General features: G+C 36.8%; 6 protein-coding genes across 8 annotated transcripts; 2 read left to right on the plus strand and 4 right to left on the minus strand.

Annotated features, from left to right (window-relative positions):
- Positions 1-39: 39 nt before the first annotated feature.
- On the plus strand, positions 40-1,931 carry LOC148170004 (parathyroid hormone/parathyroid hormone-related peptide receptor-like). The gene is made up of 5 exons (XM_088043905.1): positions 40-546; positions 592-836; positions 883-1,048; positions 1,094-1,378; positions 1,430-1,931. Exons 1-5 carry the CDS (start codon positions 355-357, stop codon positions 1,880-1,882), a joined length of 1,341 nt encoding a protein of 446 aa, XP_087900031.1. The 5' UTR covers positions 40-354; the 3' UTR covers positions 1,883-1,931.
- On the minus strand, positions 1,873-5,545 carry LOC148170005 (calnexin-like). Of its 3 annotated transcripts, none has more exons than XM_088043902.1 (6): positions 5,342-5,543; positions 3,811-5,064; positions 3,006-3,146; positions 2,624-2,764; positions 2,399-2,575; positions 1,873-2,351 (listed from the first exon to the last, which is right to left on the minus strand). In XM_088043902.1, the coding sequence occupies exons 2-6, from the start codon at positions 5,032-5,034 to the stop codon at positions 2,292-2,294; spliced, it is 1,743 nt and encodes a 580-aa protein (XP_087900028.1). In that variant the 5' UTR covers positions 5,035-5,064; positions 5,342-5,543; the 3' UTR covers positions 1,873-2,291. The 3 variants fall into 3 exon arrangements, with proteins under 3 accessions (XP_087900028.1, XP_087900026.1, XP_087900029.1); XM_088043900.1 differs by having other exon boundaries at positions 5,337-5,543; XM_088043903.1 differs by lacking the exons at positions 1,873-2,351; positions 2,399-2,575; positions 2,624-2,764 and adding an exon at positions 2,771-2,954 and having other exon boundaries at positions 5,337-5,545.
- Positions 5,546-5,825: 280 nt separating this feature from the next.
- Positions 5,826-7,341, minus strand: nSMase (neutral sphingomyelinase). The gene is made up of 4 exons (XM_088043906.1): positions 7,169-7,341; positions 6,945-7,118; positions 6,714-6,897; positions 5,826-6,664 (listed from the first exon to the last, which is right to left on the minus strand). The coding sequence occupies exons 1-4, from the start codon at positions 7,198-7,200 to the stop codon at positions 5,879-5,881; spliced, it is 1,176 nt and encodes a 391-aa protein (XP_087900032.1). The 5' UTR covers positions 7,201-7,341; the 3' UTR covers positions 5,826-5,878.
- A 228-nt stretch (positions 7,342-7,569) lies between these two features.
- LOC148170007 (gem-associated protein 5-like) lies at positions 7,570-11,997 on the plus strand. Its single transcript, XM_088043197.1, has 11 exons — positions 7,570-7,843; positions 7,893-8,025; positions 8,072-8,303; positions 8,353-9,355; positions 9,402-9,644; positions 9,688-9,859; positions 9,906-10,077; positions 10,124-10,990; positions 11,037-11,184; positions 11,231-11,494; positions 11,540-11,997. The coding sequence occupies exons 1-11, from the start codon at positions 7,671-7,673 to the stop codon at positions 11,871-11,873; spliced, it is 3,741 nt and encodes a 1,246-aa protein (XP_087899323.1). The 5' UTR covers positions 7,570-7,670; the 3' UTR covers positions 11,874-11,997.
- Mpi (mannose phosphate isomerase) lies at positions 11,994-13,667 on the minus strand. Its single transcript, XM_088043199.1, has 6 exons — positions 13,166-13,667; positions 12,977-13,118; positions 12,771-12,929; positions 12,542-12,709; positions 12,293-12,495; positions 11,994-12,242 (listed from the first exon to the last, which is right to left on the minus strand). Exons 1-6 carry the CDS (start codon positions 13,478-13,480, stop codon positions 12,045-12,047), a joined length of 1,185 nt encoding a protein of 394 aa, XP_087899325.1. The 5' UTR covers positions 13,481-13,667; the 3' UTR covers positions 11,994-12,044.
- Positions 13,668-13,726: 59 nt separating this feature from the next.
- On the minus strand, positions 13,727-21,942 carry LOC148170009 (uncharacterized). Its single transcript, XM_088043838.1, has 6 exons — positions 21,663-21,942; positions 17,348-17,484; positions 14,889-15,287; positions 14,297-14,524; positions 14,088-14,249; positions 13,727-14,042 (listed from the first exon to the last, which is right to left on the minus strand). Exons 1-6 carry the CDS (start codon positions 21,873-21,875, stop codon positions 13,772-13,774), a joined length of 1,410 nt encoding a protein of 469 aa, XP_087899964.1. The 5' UTR covers positions 21,876-21,942; the 3' UTR covers positions 13,727-13,771.
- Positions 21,943-21,994: the final 52 nt, after the last annotated feature.

Here is a 21,994-nt window from a genome sequence, read left to right on the forward strand (position 1 = left end):
AAATAGAGGAAGGAGGATTGTGTTTTTAGTTAAAGCAATCAATCAGATTGAAAGCCGCAACAAATATTTACCTATTACTATCTAAGATATTGCTTACGTTCATTGATTAAGCCAATTAACTAGACGCTGCAAGAGAGCGCTCAGTAACAAAACTGTTTTCGCGCACTTATGTTTATGTAATAATTTATCTTCAAATTTTCGATTAATATAAATAGAAATGGCGAACTTTAGTGATTTAATAAATTAAAAATAGTCGATTCATCTATGTCAAGTGGGGTCGTTTTGTACACAAGTTGAAATATTGCTATTCCGCCCAATATCATCTTACACGAAGAAAGTGTTCTTACCACCATAATGCTCGATCCGGAAGAACTCGAAAAAATCTTGGAAAAAGCCGAAAATAATTGCTACCAAAACACGGACAAGTCTCTCGAGGGAAAAGTTTGCAAACTGATATTTGATGGACTTCTCTGCTGGCCGCAAACTCCTGCTGGAGAGCTTGCAAAACAATCGTGTTCCAACGAATATATAAAGTCAATCCAAGATGTAAGTTTTTTTTTTTTTTTTAAATTTATTACATTAAAATTTTAGGGTTTTGTCACGAAACAGTGTAATAATAACGGTGAGTGGTTTATCCTGGAAAATTCAACGAAATCCTGGACCAATTACAGCGAATGTGGCGGACTTTACATTGAGAAAAAAATCGTGAATGAAACAGTTTTAAATCAAACTATTTATGATAAATGGATACCGATCATTAATCATGTCACACAGTTTGGGTACATTTTATCCACAATATCTTTGGTCGTGGCGCTTTTTATTTTTATCCACATTAAGTAAGTGACGAAACTATGAAATTAAGTACAAATTTTTAGCTTTCAGGAGGTTGCACTGCTCTAGAAATAAACTCCACACGCACTTATTTGCGTCTTTTGTCATGCGAGCGTTTATGTCCCTAATCAAAATAGGATTTTTCGTGAAAGGGACCGCTTTGTCGCACGAAATAAATTATGTAAACGGAGAACCAGATTTTGATAAAGTTAACTACGTAAGTAGCAAAAAAATCGATTATTATTCTACAACGCATTTTTAGTCATGGTTATGCAAATCTATTATAACTCTCTGGAATTATTTTATTATCTCCAACTACACGTTTCTTTTGATGGAAGGCGCGTATTTGCACAATCTCCTTTTCTTGAAGTTATTTTCCGAGGACGGAGTCGCTGTTTATTGTAGCATCGGCTGGGGTTTCCCCGCTTTGTTTATAATCCCATGGATAATCCTCAAAGCCACGAACGAAAACAACTACTGTTGGACAACAAAATCGAACAAATACGTATCAATGTTGATCGATATCCCCATTGGTGTTACAGTAATTGTAAGCTTATCGAAACTGAAAACCACATGTGCCAAAAACCGACTTTTTCAGATAAATTTCCTTTTGTTCACTGTCATAATACGGGTGCTGTTCGTGAAATTGACTTCAATGTACGTTCAGCGTTGGACCAAATACCAAAAACTTGTTAGGGCTATTTTAATCCTGGTGCCGCTATTTGGAATTCCTTACGCAGTTTCCTTCGTACTGTCATTTTACGTGACGCAAAACCAAACGTTTGAGATTTTGTGGCTATTTTTTGATCAAACTTTTACAGCTTTTCAAGGTCTTTTCGCCAGTCTGGTGTATTGTATAATGAACAACGAAGTGCAGGTGGAGATCGTACGAAAATATCGCTCCTTTAAAGACAGGAATAACAAGGAATTTAAGAGGAGGAGCAGGACTATTTCGCAAAACACTCAAATCGCGCTCACCGAAGAACTACAAGAGCTGCCGAACGGAATCAAGGACCAGTTGTTTGTTAATAAAACAAGCGATTATTTTTAAGTTTATTTATTGTAGCCTTAATCCACACAATAAACTTAAGTAAATTATTTTCCTCTGAACTATTACATAATCACAGGACATTATATAAACATATCGAAAATCGCTGATGCAAATTAGGATCATGCAATTTATCCATTGAAAAGGTGACATAATACTAGTACGGACTATTTTTGTTTGGTCTGGTTTTACTCATATTTACAAATCCGACTATCAAGTAAAATGAATCGCTGTCAAAAAATTTATTCAAAAAACGTAACAACTACAACTAGACTTTCATAAAAGTACAAATTCCCTAATCAAAAATGGAACGATCATTTATAGCAAAATTAAAACAAACGATCAAATAAATACGACTGCAGACTTGCAAGATGAAAACAGTGCTGGTGCAAGCAATACAAAAAACTATCTATCACTCCTTACGAACTTTTCTTTTTCTCGCGCCGTCTCCCGAACCCTTCGACGACTGGTCCTGATATAAACAACATTACTTCAAGACTAATTAAAACGAGATTTTACCTCTACTTTCTCTTCGGACTCGTCGTCATCGCTGTCTGGTCCGGAATTCCTTTCTCTATCGTCATCTTCGGGATTTTCTGCTTCCTCCTCTTCTTCTCTAGCGTCCTCTTCTGCGACATCCTCAGTCGGATCATCAGTCTTTTTCTTTTGGGCTGCTTGTCTAAGCTCCTCTTTTTCCTAATTTACTCGGGTATTAATTGGGAGTAATATTTGATGGAAATTTACCTGAATTTGACTAGAAGAGGATCCAGGCTTGCAGCAAAGGTACAATACAAAAACAACTGGGATACCTAGTACGATAATGTATACGCCCCAGAGCCAGGGATATTCATTGGTTAAGCTGGCTAGTTTCTGCACTACACTTTCCTAGATAAAAACAAACTACGATGTAGCATCAACAACTCTACTTGTAAGAAAATTGACGGAATACCTCTTTGACGCAAAAGTAGAGGTACCAAATGTAAAAACCGACCGGTATGGAACAATACACAAAGTATATGAGCCAGGGAATCGGTTTATAATTGATTTTTTTCATGAAGCGCCCCCATAGTGAAGTCTGTATTCATTTAAATCTGAAGAGTTGACTAGGAAAAAAACATTTACTTACTGAGTCTTTGGCGATTTTTTGCCTCTTCTTGTCGTAGGTAGAAACTGCCCAGTGCTCGGCCACGGTAATATCATCGGTTATGATGATGTTGTCGAAGAAAATATCCTTGGACATCGACCAGAGCTCAAAGCCCACAGCAGACTATAAAAAATATTTATTTAAGTTAGTTACGTATTGTGTCTGAGAGGTTACAGTCTTGTTTGTACTTGTTTGTTTCTTCTCTAAATATTTAACAATCTCAACAGTAGGGAAATTGATTTTTTTCGCAGAGGTGAAATGGATTATCAAGTTATGCAATGTTGTAATTGGGAATTTTCTTTCAAGCACGTACATCTGAACCTTGACATTACATAAATGCACACAATTTTATTTTATTTATCATTTTTTTTGTGTTTTTAGTCGTTCCTGGAGTTCGCCTCGAATTTTAAACATCTGATTATGGATGAAAAAACATTTTAATCCCTTGTGGCTTCATTATGTAAATGAATATTCAAATTAAAGTTAGTGTCATTATTTAATTGTGGTCTAGAAAAAGGTAAAACAATGACCCAAAAAACTAATTCTAAAATAAATATGTTTAGTGTTCTTACAAGTCTAATCGCATATGCAAATTGAGTTAAATTATATCAAATTCAGATTTACAATATATCCTGTTCTCAACACGTAAATATCACCTGTACCACACGGCTCTATTTTAATCTATCAAAATACACCTTACATAAACAATTGGGTGTGGTTCAAGGTGACGATTCAATATTACAAAATTACTTTTTTTTCGCAGTTTCACGTCATTTTTGATACTCACAACTGTCTGCATTCGGAACGGTTGTTTATCCTCAAAGAATTCAGGATTTGGGATTCTCCTCGGCCTCCACTTTCCTTTGTAATTGGGATTATCGATCAAAGGCGCCCTCCACTTCCCTTTAAAGTCTGGATTGTTGATCAATGGTGGTTCCCAAGCCCCACATCCAACAGCCTCTTGACATAGTGGATTATCAATAAGAGGAGGTTCCCATTCGCCGTCCATATCGCTATCCCAGTCTTCCGGTTTTTGGGCGTTGGGATCGGGAATGTGAGTGGGTTCGTTTTCTAACCATCCATCAGGCATTACGGCTGACTCGTCCACAATTTGAGCGGGGGCATCTTCGTCCCAGTCATCCGGTTTAACGGCATCTGGATCGGGGATTTTTTCGCGTTCATCCCAATCTTCCGGTTTTTTGTCATTGGGGTCGTCGATTTCTTTGGGTGGGTTTACGGAAGGGGTGAAATCTTCCAGTAAGCTGCCGGAGTTGACGATTTTCTTGTCGACTGATATCTCGAATGTGTTGTCAGGGTGGAGGACTAGAGTGTATAAATGTGGAAGTTTATCAGAGAAGACTTCCTCAATGCGTTCTTTTGGTTTCTTGCAATGTTTCTCCTCCAAGCTGCCATTGAGAGGGTTCTTGTGTTTGAAAATGAAGTGTAATTTATGGTCATTGCCGCATTTGTCAGGGCCAAACATAATAGAATATGGAGTTTTGTCCTGGAAGTTACCCAAATTTTTGATCTCAGGTCCCTGGCTGAGCAGTTTCAAATAAGCGCCTCCACATTCTTGTCCATCTTGAAACACTACTTCATATTGTACTACCAAGGGTTTGGTATCAAACACAAAGGGCTTGTGTAAAGCTGACGCAATGGCGGCATGTTTTGCTTTTGATTTCAACACCAAACCTTTGTCCCCAATTAAACCATCTTTGACAGCAGATTCAATCTGCCACTCCCCATCATATTTGGCTATATCCTCAGAGATTCCTTCTTTTTTAGCTTGAGATTTCACCCATCGTTTTGCAAAGTGCTCGGAATCGTCAAAATGTTCAGCCAAGTAAACGCTTTTTGAGTCTAAAGGTGTGGGGCTTTCATAAGGTACATCCACTGAAGATTCCTCAACTACTGTTTCCACTACAGCTTCATCATCGTCGAAATCCTCGCACCTCACATTCGACACGATTAATAGTAAACTAATTATTGCGATTATAACTTTGGGGTGCATTTCGTACTCAATGCAACTTCATATATTGTCCTGAAAATCACGAAAATAATAATGAAAACTTTGATAGACGAACAGTGGAAACAAATGCTAGCTAAGGCAAGTGAACATCTATTAATCTAATTAAAAAAAATTAACGTGAGGGGTTACTGAACCACACTTCCTAATCGATTAAAGGGGCACAATTTCCGGGTAAAAACTAAACGAGGTTAAATACCGGCAATGGGTTGTCGTTTTTCAATAAACAGAAATTAGGGAAACACGTTACTTCGATCGAAAATTATGATGGAAATAAAATGACATACCTAACCTCAAATTCCGGAAGTAATTAAACCAGCACACTATTCGCTTGTATTTATGGTGATCACAATTATCCGCATTAGTAATTTAATTCACTTTGAATTAAGTAAAACTAGCTCTGTTACTACAAAAGCTTAATTAAGGAGTAATTTTTGAACACCACGTATACCATGGCATTTGTGAAGAAGAATAAACATAAAAGTCACAGCCAATCAGAACGAAACAGATGGCAAATGGTCTAATTCAAAAAGTGGCGCGAATTAAATTTTCATTTTCCTTGTATAAATATTTATTTCTTCACCCTTTAGAACATACATCATTTGTATCACAGATGCTTATTATATGATATGATAAAAGCGAAACTAATTTGCACTTACTCTAAATAAAGCGGAATCAATTAGCGCAGTATAAAAATAGAACGATAAGATGAGCAAATATTGATTGATCTGGTGTCGTTAATATTCAACAAGTCCAAATATAGACAACATTGAGCATAAATTTAGATAATCGTTTAATAATACTTTAAAGAATGCGTGTACCAACAGCATCATATTTCTTTGGCTTTCACTTTTCTTAACGCGGTGGTCATGGCAAGCTTCCCGGCAATAACTGCATGTCTCTCAATTTTGTTCCAGAAAGTCGCCATTATAAATGTATAAAACAAGAACAATGTAGTCAAAACTTTGAGAAAGTTGTAGACAAAGTTAAAGCCAAAAGGTGAAGTCGTTGTCAGGATGGTAATCAACAGAATGAATAAAACCAATGTAAAAAACCAATACAAGTATTTCTGACTGTTCAAACTCTTAAGTGCTTCATCACAGACTTCAATGCTTTCTTCCAAAACGGTTTTCTTCAACTGTGAGTCTTCTTTTAAGGGTATAATATCATTTCTGCTGATGATAAAAGTGGCAGCAACAGCTTCATGGTCTGAGTAACTATAAGCACATCCTGGAACTTTCTCAGGCAGTGGCAAGGTGTAGTTTCTCAACTCAACATGTAAACTTGAGCCTGGATGGTACATAATGTAGTCAATTCTTTTCCCAGGAATGTTCTTCTTGATTAGAGCAGTAGGAGTGTAACTATTAGTAAGACTTTCATTAGTTGCAGATATACCTTGGGCAATGTCACCAGCCTCATTGTAGGCATCTACAAGTCCAGGGACTGTTAGCATCAACCTGTATGCTAAATCCCCAGGTTCTGTATTTAAGTCTCCTGCCAATATAACTAAATCTGCACCTGCTGAAGTCATTTGAATAAATTGAGCAGTGTCAAATGATTGAAGCACTCTGTGAGCTTGATATTCATCACAGTTTCTATCATATTCTGCATGCAACTGCAATACAAGCATTAAAGTTGAGTTGTGAATTGAGGTGTTTTCTTACATGAGCTGAGTACACGTTCACAATGTAGTTATGGACTTTGAGACGACACAAACCGACGCCTTTACCCCCAAACCAGTCCCCATGGTGAATTTTATGAATGTATCCATTGACTGGCCATTGATGGAAAAACACTTCTTCCATTGGATGACGTGAAAGAACACATACGCCAGAGCCCGTTACCCCACTACAAACAAAGTCTTCAGTCAGATAGCCCAACCTTATTTACTTTACCTATAAAAGTAATGAAAGTAAGGTAAAACTCCTGAGACTTTATTTTTGATTAATTCATAATCAGAATTGAGCCAAATTTCTTGTAGACACACCACGTCGTATTGACTGGTGGCCAACATTTCTGCAATCGCTTGCATTCTTTCACTTCTGTTTCTAGAGACAATCGCAAGGCCCCTAAAAAAATAATTTGAATAAAACTTCAACAGATAAGTGCCGAAATGTACCAGCAATTCAACGTTAGCACTCTGAACTCCATGGTCACTTCGGAGGAACACTCTATACTATCAATAAATACCAAAATTAAACTTCATACATATTTTAAGCTTTGAAATCACTGTTGTGACGTGTGTCATCTGACATTGACATTTCGGTATTTCAGCAGTTGACATCAGTTGACATTTATCAGGTGCGCGGATGTTTCAGTTTAAAATTTCGCGCTTTTTAAAATTAATGTTTTTTTTACGTAATTAGGAATTTATAAATAGTTACCGTAATAACTGTACGGCTCAGAACAGCTTGTAAAAAAACTTTTCTCATAAGATAATGCTAATTTATGACCAGTTTTTTAAAATGCGACACAAATTTTGCAACTGATATAATCGCTCCCTACTTAACCGACCTCCTACTAACTTTTTCAAATTTGTTGCATGATGGTCATGTTTTTTGGTTAGTTTTTCTACTTCGTTTTTGCAACGATTTAAAGTGCAGTTTGAAAACGTAACTAAAATGAACGAATTAGTGGTGCCTCCGGCGCCCCACTGGTATAAAAATTCCGTGGTGGCATGCGCCCCTGATAATACTTTGATCTACGGATCTAAGAATGATCTTGTGGTCGTTAAAGCGAAGAATCCCGGCGAACCGGCGAGTGTTAACATCATCAGTGGAGCACATTTCAAACAGTAATTTTCATTTTTTGTCGTACTTTAACTATAGGTTTTTTGTTTCCAGTATTACATCAGTAAGTTTGAATAGAAAGTGGAAAGAGCCTCACTGTTATGTGGCCTCCCTGGGTGAAGACAATGTTATTAAAATTTGGGATCTGGACACATTTGAGAAGAAGACTTCAAATAAAGACCATACAGTAAGTAGAAGCATTGTTTTTACGTCTCAACATTTGCGGTAATTAGGAGCACAAGGACGTTGTAATTGGGGCTGTTTTTGCCGGGGATGACCGTGTTGTCTCCGCGACTGCTGAGGGCCATGTTTACGTATGGAATATTAACACAAATGAGTCCAAGCCACTTAATGATCTCTTCAAGAGTAAAGTTAATCTAACTTGCCTTTCATCTTGTCCTCATGTTGGATGGCTAGTAGCTTTTGGGCTCAATAACGGCGGGGTTATAGTTGCCGATTTACGCAGTAAGTTTCAAGGAGTTTTTCCATAAATATTCTAATTTTATAAACACAGGAAATGGTCAAGTTTTATATCGATTAAGGGGGCACTACCAATCAGTGGTCTCCCTTTCTTGGTGTCCCGCCCCTGTAAACATTTTTCCAAGATCTGTTAAGAGCGTTGTGAAAAATAAGTCGCTGGATGCTAGTACCAGTTCTGCAGGAAGCCCACCTGAACCTACACCCGTGAAGAAGAATCCATGGGCTGGTTTAGTAGCCGAAGATAATGCAGAAGTTTCTTCAGGATTAGAAGATATCAACGACTTTTTAAAAGAATGTGACAATTTAAAAAACAAGATTCTTGGCCTTGATGAGAAAGTAAATAAAATTGATAAGAAAACTAATGATGAAAATACACCAGTTAAAGTACCAAAAAGGAAAGACTTTGAAAAACAAGAGGTGCAGAATAGACCACTACCTCAACTCTTTGATCCAAGTGGAGACTTCTTTGATGACTTGAGCTTTGATTCTGAGGTCACCGAAAACAAAGATAAGAGTGGCGCTCAAGAATCTTTTGTAGAAGCGGATGATGGCTCAGAAAACACTGCCAGTGTAAAGATTGAAGACTCTTCCAAAGAAGATGGGAGCGTGGGCACGACTGAAAAATCTTCCAAAGAAGATGGGAGCGTGGGCACGACTGAAAAATCTTCCAAAGATGATGAGAGTGTGGCCACAACTGAAGATGCACCAAAAACTGAAGAATCCGTTGATAAAACCTTAGAAAGCAGTGCTGAAGATAGTGGTATAATCAACGACGCTCCTCCTAAAGAAGAAGAAATAGACGAAGAGCCTAGAACAGAGTATCTTCTTGCTTCTTCCGCCAGGGACAGAAGTGTCTATATCTGGCGTGCCGGTACAGATGGACGAATGCAGACTTTTTTCCAAGCTTCTAAAAGACCAAATCGCCGAGATAAGAATGCCAATACATGGATCTCATTGTGTTGGGCTACTCCAGACACATTAATCACCTCTTCAGCTACTGGGGAAGTTATAGCATGGCCGCTTCCGAAACCAACAGAGTAAGTATAACATTTCTGGAGATTCAATTCTAGGATAATTTTATAGCTCAAAGAACCAATGCTCGGTTATCCACTATGAGCATTCTTCGCTTGTATTCAACATCGTGACACCTCCAAAGTACCGCACTTTGTACAACTGGCGCGATAAAATGGATCTGAGCATATGGTCGTGGGGACAAGAAGGAAAATTGATAAATTGTGACGTAACTGGAGAAAAAATTCTGTATTCATTTTCCACCGTATCTGCTGTAGTCACTTCTTTCGCGTCCTCAATGTTGGATCCCACCCGGTTAGTACCAGTCCTCTTGTACTTTTCTTACAAATGATTTTAGTTTGGCAGTTGGACAAAGAGATGGAGGAATTCGCATCTGGGACTTGAGTCTTCCTAATTCTACCAATATATCCATGCAGAAGTACCAACAAAAGTTCACACATAAAGTTTCGGCGCTTGAGTGGCATCCCTACAAAGAAATGATTCTGGGATTTGGGACTGAAGAAGGCCGGGTAACTCTTTATATTTTGTCCTCATAAACTCATGTTGTAACTGTAGGTCGGTTTTCTTGATCTTGCGTCCAAAAAGACGACTTTGTTTCCACATTACTTCCGTCATCCAGTGTACAAAGTCGATTGGGGGCCGATCATTGGAGATACTAATAATCTTGGACTGTATGTGGTCGCGGAAGGGAAAATCGCTATTTATAACATCCAAAAACCCGATCAAAGTAACTGAAAATTACGCCTCTATTTTTATTAACTTGTTTTTTAAAGATCCCACGCTGTTGGAGCTCCCGCCGAAAATCTCTGCCTACAATTTCGCATGGAAGCCCGACTTCTCTTTGTTGTTGCTCAATGGAAAAGACGGTTGTCTTGTTGTTTTAAAGAAAGATCTGACTATTATTAACAGGTTTTATCCCAACGAAAAGGGTCTGAATGCCATGGTGTGGCATCCTGACGCTTTTACCAGTCAAGCCGAGATTTCGAATCGTTGCAACTGGTTTGCAGCGGCTACCGCCAAAGGAGTTCTGGTTTTTGATTGCAGTTCTATTGAAGCAAGTGATACTTTGGCTGATAAACTGGTGGCTTCTTTTGAGGGACATTTACGCCCCCCAGTGTCTGTAGCGTGGTGTCCGTTTGAAGGAGACAAAATTGTGTCAGTAGCAGCAGACGGTTTGGCTCAGGTGTGGAATGTGGCCACAAAAACTGCCATCGCCACCATCAGCGTTCCTTATAGTGCTCCGCATTGTGCAGTCGTGTGGAGCCCTATCGAGTCCGATCTCATTATCATAGGGGATAAGGTCCTTCGTATTTGCAGTATTTCGAAAAATCCTCCCAAAACAGACGAAGAGTTTATAACGGAGAGGAAACGCTTGCTTACTAAGCTATCAAAGAAAGATGGGGAGAAGACCGAAAAATCTAAAATTAAGGTTGATTTCTCCCCCAAACCTAAGACTACTCCTAAGAACTGCATAGTACCTTCATTCTACGTCTCCAACGACGAAAATATTGCCTCACAGGTCGCGACAATGAGGAAACTACTCAATGGAGAAGAAGCAGAAGCTGGTAGTCGCAAATCTTCGGATCCGTTCCAAATCTTCGGGTCCAAGGAAGCGGTCGCTGATTTGTTGGACGCAAATTGTAAGATGCCCCGCTGAACCACTTTATCTCACCTTTTTTAACTTAGATCTGCAGCAGAAAAACGAAGGTAAGTACAAATCCTGCGAACTCATCTCGCTGTGGAAAGGCAACATAGGCGAGTACATCAGAAATGCAATCAACGAAAACCGCGTCACACCTTCCATAGTTATGCTAGCTCCAATGGTGTCGCCCAAGTAAGTCGTTTTTTTCTTTAAACTGTTTTAAAGTAACACCATTTAGATTGTGGCACGATGCCAGTCTTTCGTATGCCAAAAAACTCTCAGAGGAAGCAAATTGTGACCCTCTAGAGGCAGCCATGTACTTCCTAGCTTGCCACAAAGTCGAAGAAGCGATTAATTGCTTGTGTTCAAATCTCATGTTCAAAGAAGCTCTCGCTTTGACTAAACACAGACTTACTGAAGATAGCGAGATTACAACGAAGGTTTTAGAAAAATGGGCTACGCATTGTACAACCACCGGAAACTTCGAAAATGCTGCCTACTGGTATGTTGGTGCGTGGATTTCTGCGAGTTTAAATCCATATTTCAGCTATATTGCGTGTAAGGACTTTGAGAATGCCGCTAAGGTTCTGTCGCGCAGGACCCAAAAAGAGTTTTTAGAGTTCGCTGTCGAGTTAGCTGAAAAAGCAGGGAATAAAGAACTTTGCGACTCTATTAAACTCAAACTGACTGAATCACAGGAAGAGAAAGAAAGTGGAAATGATGTGAATGGTCACGTGGAGGAGCTTCCATCTAGAGTTGATGCTGTATTGAAGGATTTAGTTGAGAACGAAGATGGGAAATCTGACAGTAGTTCCACCTTGGAAAACGAGTCCGATGACCAAACTGACCAAGTTGCAGACGAACCGGTTTCGCCAACATAATTAGATTTTTATAAGACTGAATTAGTTTTAAGTTTTTTTATTTTTTGAATTATCGTTTCAGTTTTGATGTTTTTCTTGTTTAAAGTTAAGTTCTAAAATTGTTTATAAAGAAAAACCACATTTATTGCTCATTGTTTTATTCCTTCACCTGTAGAAAATTTTCAACAAAAATTACACGTTCGCAAGACCTTGGTACATAAGTAAATCATCAATAATTTCTGTTATTTTGATTTCTTGATTCGCAGGTATGAAAATAGCTGTTCCTGGAATGAGAGGAGAATTTTCTGACGCTCCTTTGCCACTGACAACCAGCAGGATACTAGCGGAGTTTCTTTTTTTAACGGTATAAGTTTTCAGCGATTTAGGAAGCTACAAGAAGAGAATTAAATCCTTCAAGTCAACGGTATTTAAAACATTACCGATATTTGCACAACTGCAAAATCAGGTACTGGAGGCTTGAAAACGCGACAAAACTCATCTGTTATTTCTGGTTTGAAAATGTTACTTTCTGCTTTTTTCCCTTCATAGATGACCATCGAACATAGAGTCTCCACGTCTATAAATTTTGGTGTGAGCCCTGCACGAACTACGTTGTCAGAACACGCCATGCATTCAATGCAATCTGTAACAATAAGATGAACGAAGAAGACTTGGAGTGATTTTTATACCTCCGGAAATATAAGCGTGTGGTAAGTTTGCTTCTAGAAAGATTGCTTCAAATGGTTCCAGTTTCAGGTAATTTAAGAAGTATACAATGAAACAGCCGACATCATCAGGATATTGTTGATACAATCGCTCAATAAGGGGCGCATATTGCTTTTCTCGCTGCTGGGCATCTGGAAAATGAAGAGGTTTCGTGCAGCTTTGAAAATTTGGAATAAATTCTTGATTACAAACCCAAATTTTTGAATCTTTGAAGCAGCTTTTTCAGTTGCTCACTTATCACATTTTTAGGGCTCTCCAAGACGGTTTTAAATGCTTCTTTTACCAACTGAATGCTTTCAGTTTGGTGGCGGCTTATAACATTCCCTGTTACGGCGTTTAATTCAGGGATATCTGCAACAAGAAATTAGTGTTCATAGTTTGGATAGATTCTACAATACTTTTTAGAAAGAAGACAATTTCTGACAAAGGTCTGAAACCACACAGAGCTTCAAAAGGTGTTAATGCAACTGCCAATTCAGGTTTATGATTAGGATCCTTATAAATATCAGGCCATTGTTTGTGTAACCGCTCAGCGTGTTCCTAATTAATCGTCACATTAATTTACAACAATTTTTTTCTTAACTTACCTTGGTTGGATGGGCTTGAATTGACAACGCTTGATTCACTGATAAAACTTTAAATAAAAACGGTAATTGATCTCCGAACGTTTTCCTAACATCCTCCCCCAGATATTCAGGGTGTTTGGCTAGTAAATCAGCCAAAGTTTCACCACTTTTAAGGCTTGAAGGGCCGTTGACGTGCGTTCCTAACCATAGTTCAGCGTAGGGCTCATTTTCCTCCATTTTAAAATCCTTGTTCGTATTTTGATGCAGTGTTGCAACTTTGCTTGCACTGCCCTTTTTACCCCATGCGTACTTTTGAATTTTGTAGTTTAATTCCATTCTTACACTTTGAGGTTAGGGGATTATGTGTCACGTATGACATTGAAATGTCAGTTGGAGGTCACCGAGAAAAAACAATTGGATAATTATACGATATTATATTAGAAAATCCTGATAATTTGTTTCTTCAGGTGATTGTAAGAGTTGTATGCCTAATTTATTTTTGATTCTGAAAACTTGTTTATGCAATCAGTAATACAGACAAACTGGGCACGCCTGAAGGCGGGAAATACAAAAACTTGCGAATTGACTGACCACACTTTATTTTTAAATAATATTTTGTACAATAAATTAAGTAGTACTGATGCTTCCATGGTATATTCGTTTCGACTGCCCACTCCCGTTGCTTCCGCTCCAGTGCCAAAAAAAACTCGACGGTGCAATTCCTCGTTTGGAAAACTCCATTTCTATCAGAACGTTTGCTAATATTATTAAACTAATTGAAAAACACATGAGCGCACAAAAGCAACAAATCTCATGGATTGTGCCATCTTCTGTCCATTTATCGTAGCGTTTTTCTACGCTGTTTCGCAATCGTTTGAATCGTCGCATTAATCGTTGCCTGCAATCACCGGAATAAATCAAGTCAAGATGGTTATTTTTTTACCTTAAACTCGTTGGACCACTTTCAGTATCCACAGTTGGTACATTATCTTCAGGACTAGACTCGTCGTTTTGATTAGATTCATTATCACTATGGTCGGGTTCTTTCAACATGGGTTCACTTTCGACCATTCCTTCTTTGATTTTGACTAGATCTACACCAAGTCTAAAATTGGGAGTTATTAGTAGTTCTAGGACGCGGTGCCGTCTTACTCTAGCCGACTAGGTCTAGAACCGCGGGCTAAGGAACTAGCTCGCAGAGACAAATCTGAGGTTCTTCTGGTTATTTTACGTGGGTCTACATTTTTAGAGAATTCGATGGGTCTTGTGATGGTTGCAATACTTGCGCGTCTTTTTGTTATGATTTTACCATTTGGAGACCCAATTAGTTGTTTTTGAACAGGCGCGGCGTCTGCAGAATTTGAGTTTTGGAGGACCCGTCTGAAATTAAGTTGATTAGTGTCGCAATAGTCAACAATGTTTATATAATGCGATTTTTCGCCAGTAATGATGTGATTTTTTTGTGTTACTGATAACAGCATTAGTCTGGAAAAACAAGAGAATCGCCCTGATAACTGACTCATTTATACCAGGATGTAGATTAGAGCATGTAAATTTTGCTTATTATTTTATTTCCCATTGAGTAGCGCCAACAGTTTATGTTTAAAGTCTAGCCAGATTTATATTACGATATTAAGGTGATTCCCACATCGATAAACCCACAAGGTGCTACTTTATTACAGTAATTAAAATATTAGTGGTGTTTTAACGCCTCCCCTCGGCCCAATCCGCCCTAGAATATTACTTTGTGTATTGTAGTTGTCTCCTCGCCCAATCCCTTTGTTGCTTAAGAAGATTGACGTGATTGATCATCACGTGCACCGATTCTGATATCCGATTTTCATGTTGAACCGCTCCATACCGCTCTGAAGAAATCGTCGCGTGTGAAGAGGCCTTCATAACGATATCGATTTGGCCCAACAGGGCCGAGAGTAGTTCCGTGGTTTCGGCATCAACACATAAAGATTGCATTCGGTTGGCTTTTTGGATGAGTTTTTCGATTTCGGTGTTGAGATTGGTTTCGGTTTGGTCGCGGTATCGTCGTTGTCGCTCGCACCTGTTTTTGATTGTCGCTGCATCGATGGTAAAAGCCAACGACAAAGCAATGAATTTTTGTTCGAGTTCTTCGTCGTTTAAACGTTCCCTGGAAAAAATAATTCGGTTAGCTCCGAATTTTGCTCAAGGTTTTAATGTGATGTAATTAGTATGCGGAATTCTCCATTGTTATCGGTGGGAATTGTGGTTTCGTGTTGTTTAAGTTCACTTGTCCTCACTGTTTTCATTTTCTTGTATAATGCTGTGTGATGGACTGATATGAAACTTGGTTTTGTCTGGTTATTTGACACAAATTGGCAAGCTCAGACGGAATTAAGATTTATGAGCTTTAACTTCTGTCTCTTGTGCTAATAGATAGTTTTACAGAAGTCAATAAAGTTATATCCAAGTGCTTCTGTTTATTGGTTTGTTTCACAACTTTGAATACCGGATAAAAACTTGTTTAATTAGTTTAAATTATATAATTATAAAATTATAAAAAAGTGAAGTAAAAAATTTTATCACCAAGTTACTGGTAACATATTCTTGATGTTTACCAAGAAAAGCAAAACAAAAAAATTAGCAACACGCTCTTTTTTAGATGCGCCGGTTTTTAATCAGAAAAACATAAACAAATTTAATTTCATCGTTTCTTGAAATGACTGGAAATTTAACATTTTATATCGCAAAAAATCGGATACTTTGGACAAGTGCTTTTTTTAACCTAACGTCGAGAATGTAATTTAAATTACAATTTACAGGAAAAACTGACAGGCTTCATTAAAATGTAGAATTTGCATATTCGTGCATTTATAATTATATGTCTGTACTAATTTAAAGCCTCTAATCGCTGAAATTAATTTATCTTCAATTTTAATGCTAACCTTCCATTAAAAGGAGTTTGTGGCAATATAAAAACTTGTATTTTGTAAGAATTAATGAACGAATATGAATTTTAAAAAATATGTTTTTCCACTGATACTTCAGTACTAAAATTACATTCTTCTGAACTATAATTTTATAGTTTTGAATTTCAGAATAGTTAATGATCAAGTCGAAAATAGTAACTCTCCAAAATAAAATTACATTTGCCCCCCTTCTCCATCCGAAATCTAAACTACTCCCATGAACATATTAAATCATTTTCTTAAAAAATAAACGATCCTTGAATTTAAACTGGAAACTAAATTTAGACTACAGTAGACCATAAAACTGCATGTATTAAAAATGAGGAAATTTCCATCTTAGAGAATTTCCCAGTAATTAAAATGGTGATTACTTAAAATATTTTGCATTTACAAAAGGAAAATTTTAAATGTTTACTCTTTCACATAAACTTGTGAAAAATCACATCTCACTTAACTTCTTTTAATGAATAATGAAGAAACTCCACAAATCATTTTAGCAAATTCCTAATGACCGAAAAAGCCAAACAAGCTAACGTTGATACGATCTGAAATGATTAATATTCTGTGAGTGAAATCTTAATTTTTGGATTTAATTAGTTGAGCGCAATGAAATTCTGGACATGTTTACACGTTATGTATAAACAAAATTATAGTGTAGCTCTACTTGTCTAGATATCAAGAATCGTCAGAGATTAATGGGAACTGTGACCCTCTGCATGTCTTATGAGTTATGACATTATTTATTGTTACAAAATTAAACTAATTTAGCCACACTTCTAATTACGAGCATATTGTAAATTTTCTCTTTCACACACCGTAGGATTAGAAAGAATGGTAATTATAGTCTTACATAACATGGAAAGTCGCATACATCAATCGCATTTTGATAAAGGTGTGCCACTGAATGTTTTTAGGCGGCAAACATCATTGAAGCCGATATTTTATTGAACACATTTAAATAATTGAGTGTAATAATTAAGTATGTAGAACATGGCCTCACCAGTTTGTTGTTTTTAATGAAACCGGCAATAGTTGGAAGCCTTAAATTTAGCAGATTTATGAAAGAAAATCAGCGGAAATTGAGGTTTATCTAAGCCCAAAATATTTTCTTTGTTCTTGTGCCTTCTGCCCACGCCTCATTGAGGAATGCTATACAATAACATCGCAAATCAACTCGGGATTTCCTTCCTATCAAAAACTAGCAAAAATAAACGGAGCGTTTAAATGTGGACGAAAGAATCAGGCCATGGCGTGACATTACCTGGGTTCACTTCCCAGCAGTCCCATTTTCTCCAAAACGGAATCTGGAAGACTCGGGAACACTTCGAAGGGATCTTCGTTGTATAGACGCTGCGGCGCGCCATCGGACATCGATCGCGATCTCTTAAAATCTGCATTCTGAAACAAGGAAATTATTAAGGACCATCCACGTCGAAACACCACCAAACCTCGTTCCTCCTCATTTGTCGGAAACAAATCCATTAATAATTTTCCTTAAATATTTTAATCAGGCTGTTGTTTATTTATGCTGAGGTTTGGCATGGAAAGGGGTAATAAGTTATCGAAAAGTGATGGGTGGCGGAAAAAGACTGGGATTTCTCTCAAACTGGGACATCGATTTATTATAGAAAATTTATCTTCCTGCTCTTCGACGATGAGTTTTCTTGATGGATCGTTGCATAGACACGACTTTTTACGTTATTATAATGGATCTGTTCTGTTTATCTTCAGACAAAAACAGTTGATACGTAATTTGAAGGTTTGTTTTTATATGAAATGATTTAAACACATCTTTTTACATAAATAAGCAAGACGGCTTCCAGATCACTAGAACTGATTATTTTCTAAATATTCTCAAGCCAACGCGTGTTAGAAATATGAAATTCCTGCACTCCAGTTATCTGACCTGTGATCTACACCCAAAAAATGCAGATACCTGAACAAGTAATTTAATAATTGCAATTTTGTAAATCACGCGATAAGTATTTTATGGGCATTTTGTTAATAACCGAGACAAATTATTGGAACTCGAGACCTGCAGGCATTGCTCAAAAATAGCTGCTTTAATTTGATTTCTGCCAATTTTATGGACCCTATAAACCGAACTTGATTAAAAAGCGTTATTTTCAAGAAAACAAGACCGCCAATCGTCAGTTCAAATTGTTGATAATTAAAGTTGACCTCTCTCTGTTATTAAGATACTTGTGACAATAGTAAGAAATTACTTTTATGTATTTTTTTATATGAAACTTACCAGTACTACAACCATGAGCTTACAATAAAATCCTATCATTGCACATAAATTGAAAAACTAGCTAGGTCACGTGTCAAGTATTTTCTTATCTTTGAGGTCGGAATGGAATTAATCTGAGGGAAAACAAAATTCTAAGTTCAATGTTTATGCTTATTTCACGACAATGTAATTAGGTCGTAAAAATAAATCTGTTGTTATAACAGATTTCTACAAATTCGTTTTTGACCGCCTTGTTTAGCAATGAAGCCCAGGAAGCTTCTTCGTGGAACGTGGAAAGAACCACATTTCAGAAATTAATCAATTAACAACGTAATTGAAATAATTATAATGTTATTGTAACATTTCGCATGCAAATGTGATATGATAGATTGCGTATTGTTTATCAGAGTGTGTGACTGGGGACAATTATTGTAGTTTTTAAAAAGGTTTTCTGGTAAGAAGTAATTTACACGGCTCAAGTTTTTCGATAGCTCAACATTGTTATTAAGCAACAAGGTTTAGTTAAAATTTAAACATACACGTTGAATGACAGGAAAGGAAATGTTAATACCAAGACGGTTTTAATACCATCGTAATTTTTAATGGTACTCTCTAAACTGACATCGTTTTTGCAATATAAAATACGCTTTTCACTATTGTTATAAGTTCATAAAATAATTAATTATACCTACATAGGTAATTTTTTTCTTAATTTTCTTAATGGATTTTTGTGCAATAAAGCAAATGTGATCATTATTATACCACTGCGACATGTAAAAACATGATGCCAGTAAAACATAATAATAACTTCTAAGTAATTTGTAAAAACGTACCATTTCAGTGATCAACAACTACAGATTGTCATCGCTCTTTGCTGGCTTACAACACAGTTTGGATGATACTAAACTCGTAGTGTCCTTATTAACAATTAGAAATTATTTCATAATAAATAATATCCACTTAGCAGTTCCGTGTGAAGTTGACATGTAAAAAGTAGGAACTGTAGTGACCATCGTAAAAACGACATTTAGTAGTACACGGTTTTGCTGTTTCGATATGATACAAACGATGAGATAAGTTTTTGATTAAGTTTAAACTGCATTAATGGTGCGGCGCTCACCTTTTTTGGTTGTAAAATTCTAACTAGAATGTACTTATTTTCTGCAAAATAATATACGCGTTGCCTTTTGTAGATCACAGAGGTGTGGCCGGTGTGCTTTTTTAACTTTTCATGATTATTAGTCTAATGAAGTGCCCTTATTTTGACGCAAAAATGCTGTTTAATTAATAGAAAATAAAGAATAAACGACTTATAATTACGTACTCACAAACATTTCATTTAGCAATAATTGCGATAATGCAGACCACGCGAATTGTAAAAAATGGAAAAACGACCGACACGCATTATTCGAACATTCTTCAACTATTTTTTCAAGTTGTATTGGTAAATAGTTCTGTTATCACTCAAAGTGAATGCACTGAATTGTCTGATTTCTATCGCATAAAATGAAAGTCTCGTTAATTTGCAATGAGTACGTGGGTTTGAGAGAAATTTGTCGAGAAGAACAGTGCAAAAAAAGTACCTCCATATCTTAATCTGGAAACAAATTCCTTTCTGATTCTCTAACTAAATCATTTGGACGATAAACCGATTATAATGAACTATAAAATTATAATGACATGATTATACACAAAATTGTGGGTGCGTTCAGAGTCTTTATCAGCATTTGGCAGTGTGTATAGTTTCTACGTTTTTAGATGGGAATCAAAATTTCGTATTTTTTTCTAATTCTAGATCTTCTAATTGATGTTCTCATATTTAAGATTTGCAGATCTAATACTACTTTTTACTTAGATCGAGGTTTTTAAACTCCACGATTAATCAAATATGTAATTCTCAGATTCTTTAGATAATTAAAAATTTTTTGGTAGTACAGTTCTACATCTTTAAACACCTGCAAGTCTAGATTTTTAAATTAGATAGAGTTTAGTATTTTTCCTTTGGTATTAAATTCAACGAATATTAATCTTCATGTTCTAAATTCTCATAACTATGCTTACGGATCTTAGATTCGTACATTTTACGTTTTCAAAGTTTGTATTTTATAATAATTACAGCGGAAAAATATTAAGAAGTTCCTTTTAGGGATTGAAAAGTTTTCCTCTCGTTGTGGAAGCTTCACCTCTTTTTTTTTTGCAAGCGAGACGCGCCGAGCGTTTTGAAAGTTTAATTCCTAAATACTTAGGCTCCAGATTTCCAGATTCTTAGATATTTAGTTGCAGTATCTAGATCTTTGGATTCCAACTGTTCAAGATCTAGATTATTACACTCAAATAGAATTCCAATCCCAACTAGAAATTTGGATGCCAATTCTTCTAATCTTTCTCTCAGATTGAATGCTTGAATATTTGTCTGAAATTTCTTGACGTGAGAGCAAAAATCTAAAAACGGATCAGAAATCCGACTCCTTTTTGCTGTAAACAAATGTTATTTAGGCGGCAATTTCAGCGCTAAAAAAGCAACTAAAATAATATTGACTGCTAAGAATTACTTTGATCTCAAAGAGTGATCTGCAAGCAATTTTATAAACTAATTAAATCCTCAAACGGCAGCTAATTTATGCAAAATGGATTATTGAGCAGCAAATTGTTTAAAATCCGACACTGTCGTTTGGTTCCTTCGTTTGCTGGGCTAATTTTCTGACCGCTTTCATTTATTTTATATTGAATGAATATTCAGCAACATTGTGTTAGTATTACTTTGATTTTATTTTTTGCGTGACATTGGCTTTTTTTCTATTTATTTCATGACCTGACAAACATAAAAACGGATTATGTATATGAAGTGTAAAACTATTCATACAAAACAGGTAAACATGTCTTGTTGTTTATGTACAATTAGCGTTTGATGAAATGATTTTAAACCCGTAAACTGGAATAAAAAAATGGTTGCCTTGAGAGCGGGAGATCAAAAGTTCCTCGCTTTAGTTCAGTAACGCTGGTATATTGTGGTCAAATTTACCAACTTTCGAAGTATCCGCTGGGCGATTAGATAATATTAATAATAGCTGAATAATTAGTGAATTAATCAAGACTATGGTCAATCAAAGCGTATGGCAACATTCCCGATGCAAAATAGATGGTTCATATTGCTTGACCCTTTTCATTAAAGACAATAGGGAGCACTAACGCAGACTTATTGTAGAAACAACGCTAAAGCGGACTTACTCTCTCCAGAATATTATCTAATATCTATTGTGGAGAAACCGCAATTTCTTCCAACAAAAGCCGAAAAAATATTTTTCAACAATAGGCTGACCCTCGCAAGATCTAATCTCCTCACCTCAACAACATTATCCTTTTGTATTAATTCTTGCACTGTGGATGACTTTCGCGATAAACCCTCAGCGTCTTCGCTTGAATCCGAATGGCAACTAGAGGCACTCGACACGGACACTATCGACTCGTTCCGGTTCCTTTTGAAAGAAGTCTCAAAAACTTCCGGGGAATTGTTATTAAGTTCGAACGGCATTTTCGATATTCGCGCTAGCGACATGATTTATGTATTTCGACTCGCTTTCCAAGTCGGGTCGCACGAGTAGACTGAGTTTCGGTCAAGAAGAGTCGCGTCCCCACTTATAATTTACAGCTGTGGGACGGCTATTACTGAGTGAA

The sequence above is a fragment of the Gnatocerus cornutus genome, chromosome 8 (assembly GCF_029298725.1).
Source record: "Gnatocerus cornutus isolate USDA-ARS CGAHR chromosome 8, icGnaCorn1.1, whole genome shotgun sequence".
Classification (NCBI taxonomy): Eukaryota; Metazoa; Arthropoda; class Insecta; order Coleoptera; family Tenebrionidae; genus Gnatocerus; species Gnatocerus cornutus.

Bases quoted from the DNA above. Each gene is read 5' to 3' on its own strand.
- LOC148170004 (XM_088043905.1), top strand. From the start codon at position 355: ATGCTCGATCCGGAAGAACTCGAAAAAATCTTGGAAAAAGCCGAAAAT. The intron at 547-591 runs GTAAGTTTTTTT...TTAAAATTTTAG, and splicing joins ATATAAAGTCAATCCAAGAT to GGTTTTGTCACGAAACAGTG. The intron at 1,379-1,429 runs GTAAGCTTATCG...CGACTTTTTCAG, and splicing joins CCATTGGTGTTACAGTAATT to ATAAATTTCCTTTTGTTCAC.
- LOC148170005 (XM_088043902.1), bottom strand. From the start codon at position 5,034: ATGCACCCCAAAGTTATAATCGCAATAATTAGTTTACTATTAATCGTG. The intron at 3,147-3,810 runs GTGAGTATCAAA...TATTTTTTATAG, and splicing joins CGTTCCGAATGCAGACAGTT to TCTGCTGTGGGCTTTGAGCT. The intron at 2,765-3,005 runs GTAAGTAAATGT...GTTTTTATCTAG, and splicing joins AAAAAATCGCCAAAGACTCA to GAAAGTGTAGTGCAGAAACT.
- nSMase (XM_088043906.1), bottom strand. From the start codon at position 7,200: ATGGAGTTCAGAGTGCTAACGTTGAATTGCTG. The intron at 6,898-6,944 runs GTAAAGTAAATA...CTTTGTTTGTAG, and splicing joins TACTTTCATTACTTTTATAG to TGGGGTAACGGGCTCTGGCG. The intron at 6,665-6,713 runs GTAAGAAAACAC...CTTGTATTGCAG, and splicing joins TGAACGTGTACTCAGCTCAT to TTGCATGCAGAATATGATAG.
- LOC148170007 (XM_088043197.1), top strand. From the start codon at position 7,671: ATGAACGAATTAGTGGTGCCTCCGGCGCCCCACTGGTATAAAAATTCC. The intron at 8,026-8,071 runs GTAAGTAGAAGC...TGCGGTAATTAG, and splicing joins CTTCAAATAAAGACCATACA to GAGCACAAGGACGTTGTAAT. The intron at 10,991-11,036 runs GTAAGATGCCCC...TTTTTAACTTAG, and splicing joins TGATTTGTTGGACGCAAATT to ATCTGCAGCAGAAAAACGAA.
- Mpi (XM_088043199.1), bottom strand. From the start codon at position 13,480: ATGGAATTAAACTACAAAATTCAAAAGTACGCATGGGGTAAAAAGGGC. The intron at 12,710-12,770 runs GTTTGTAATCAA...TTCATTTTCCAG, and splicing joins TCAAAGATTCAAAAATTTGG to ATGCCCAGCAGCGAGAAAAG. The intron at 12,496-12,541 runs GTATAAAAATCA...TTATTGTTACAG, and splicing joins ACACGCTTATATTTCCGGAG to ATTGCATTGAATGCATGGCG.
- LOC148170009 (XM_088043838.1), bottom strand. From the start codon at position 21,875: ATGTCGCTAGCGCGAATATCGAAAATGCCGTTCGAACTTAATAACAAT. The intron at 14,525-14,888 runs GTAATATTCTAG...ACTTAATTTCAG, and splicing joins AGACAACTACAATACACAAA to ACGGGTCCTCCAAAACTCAA. The intron at 14,043-14,087 runs GTAAAAAAATAA...CGGTGATTGCAG, and splicing joins AGTGGTCCAACGAGTTTAAG to GCAACGATTAATGCGACGAT.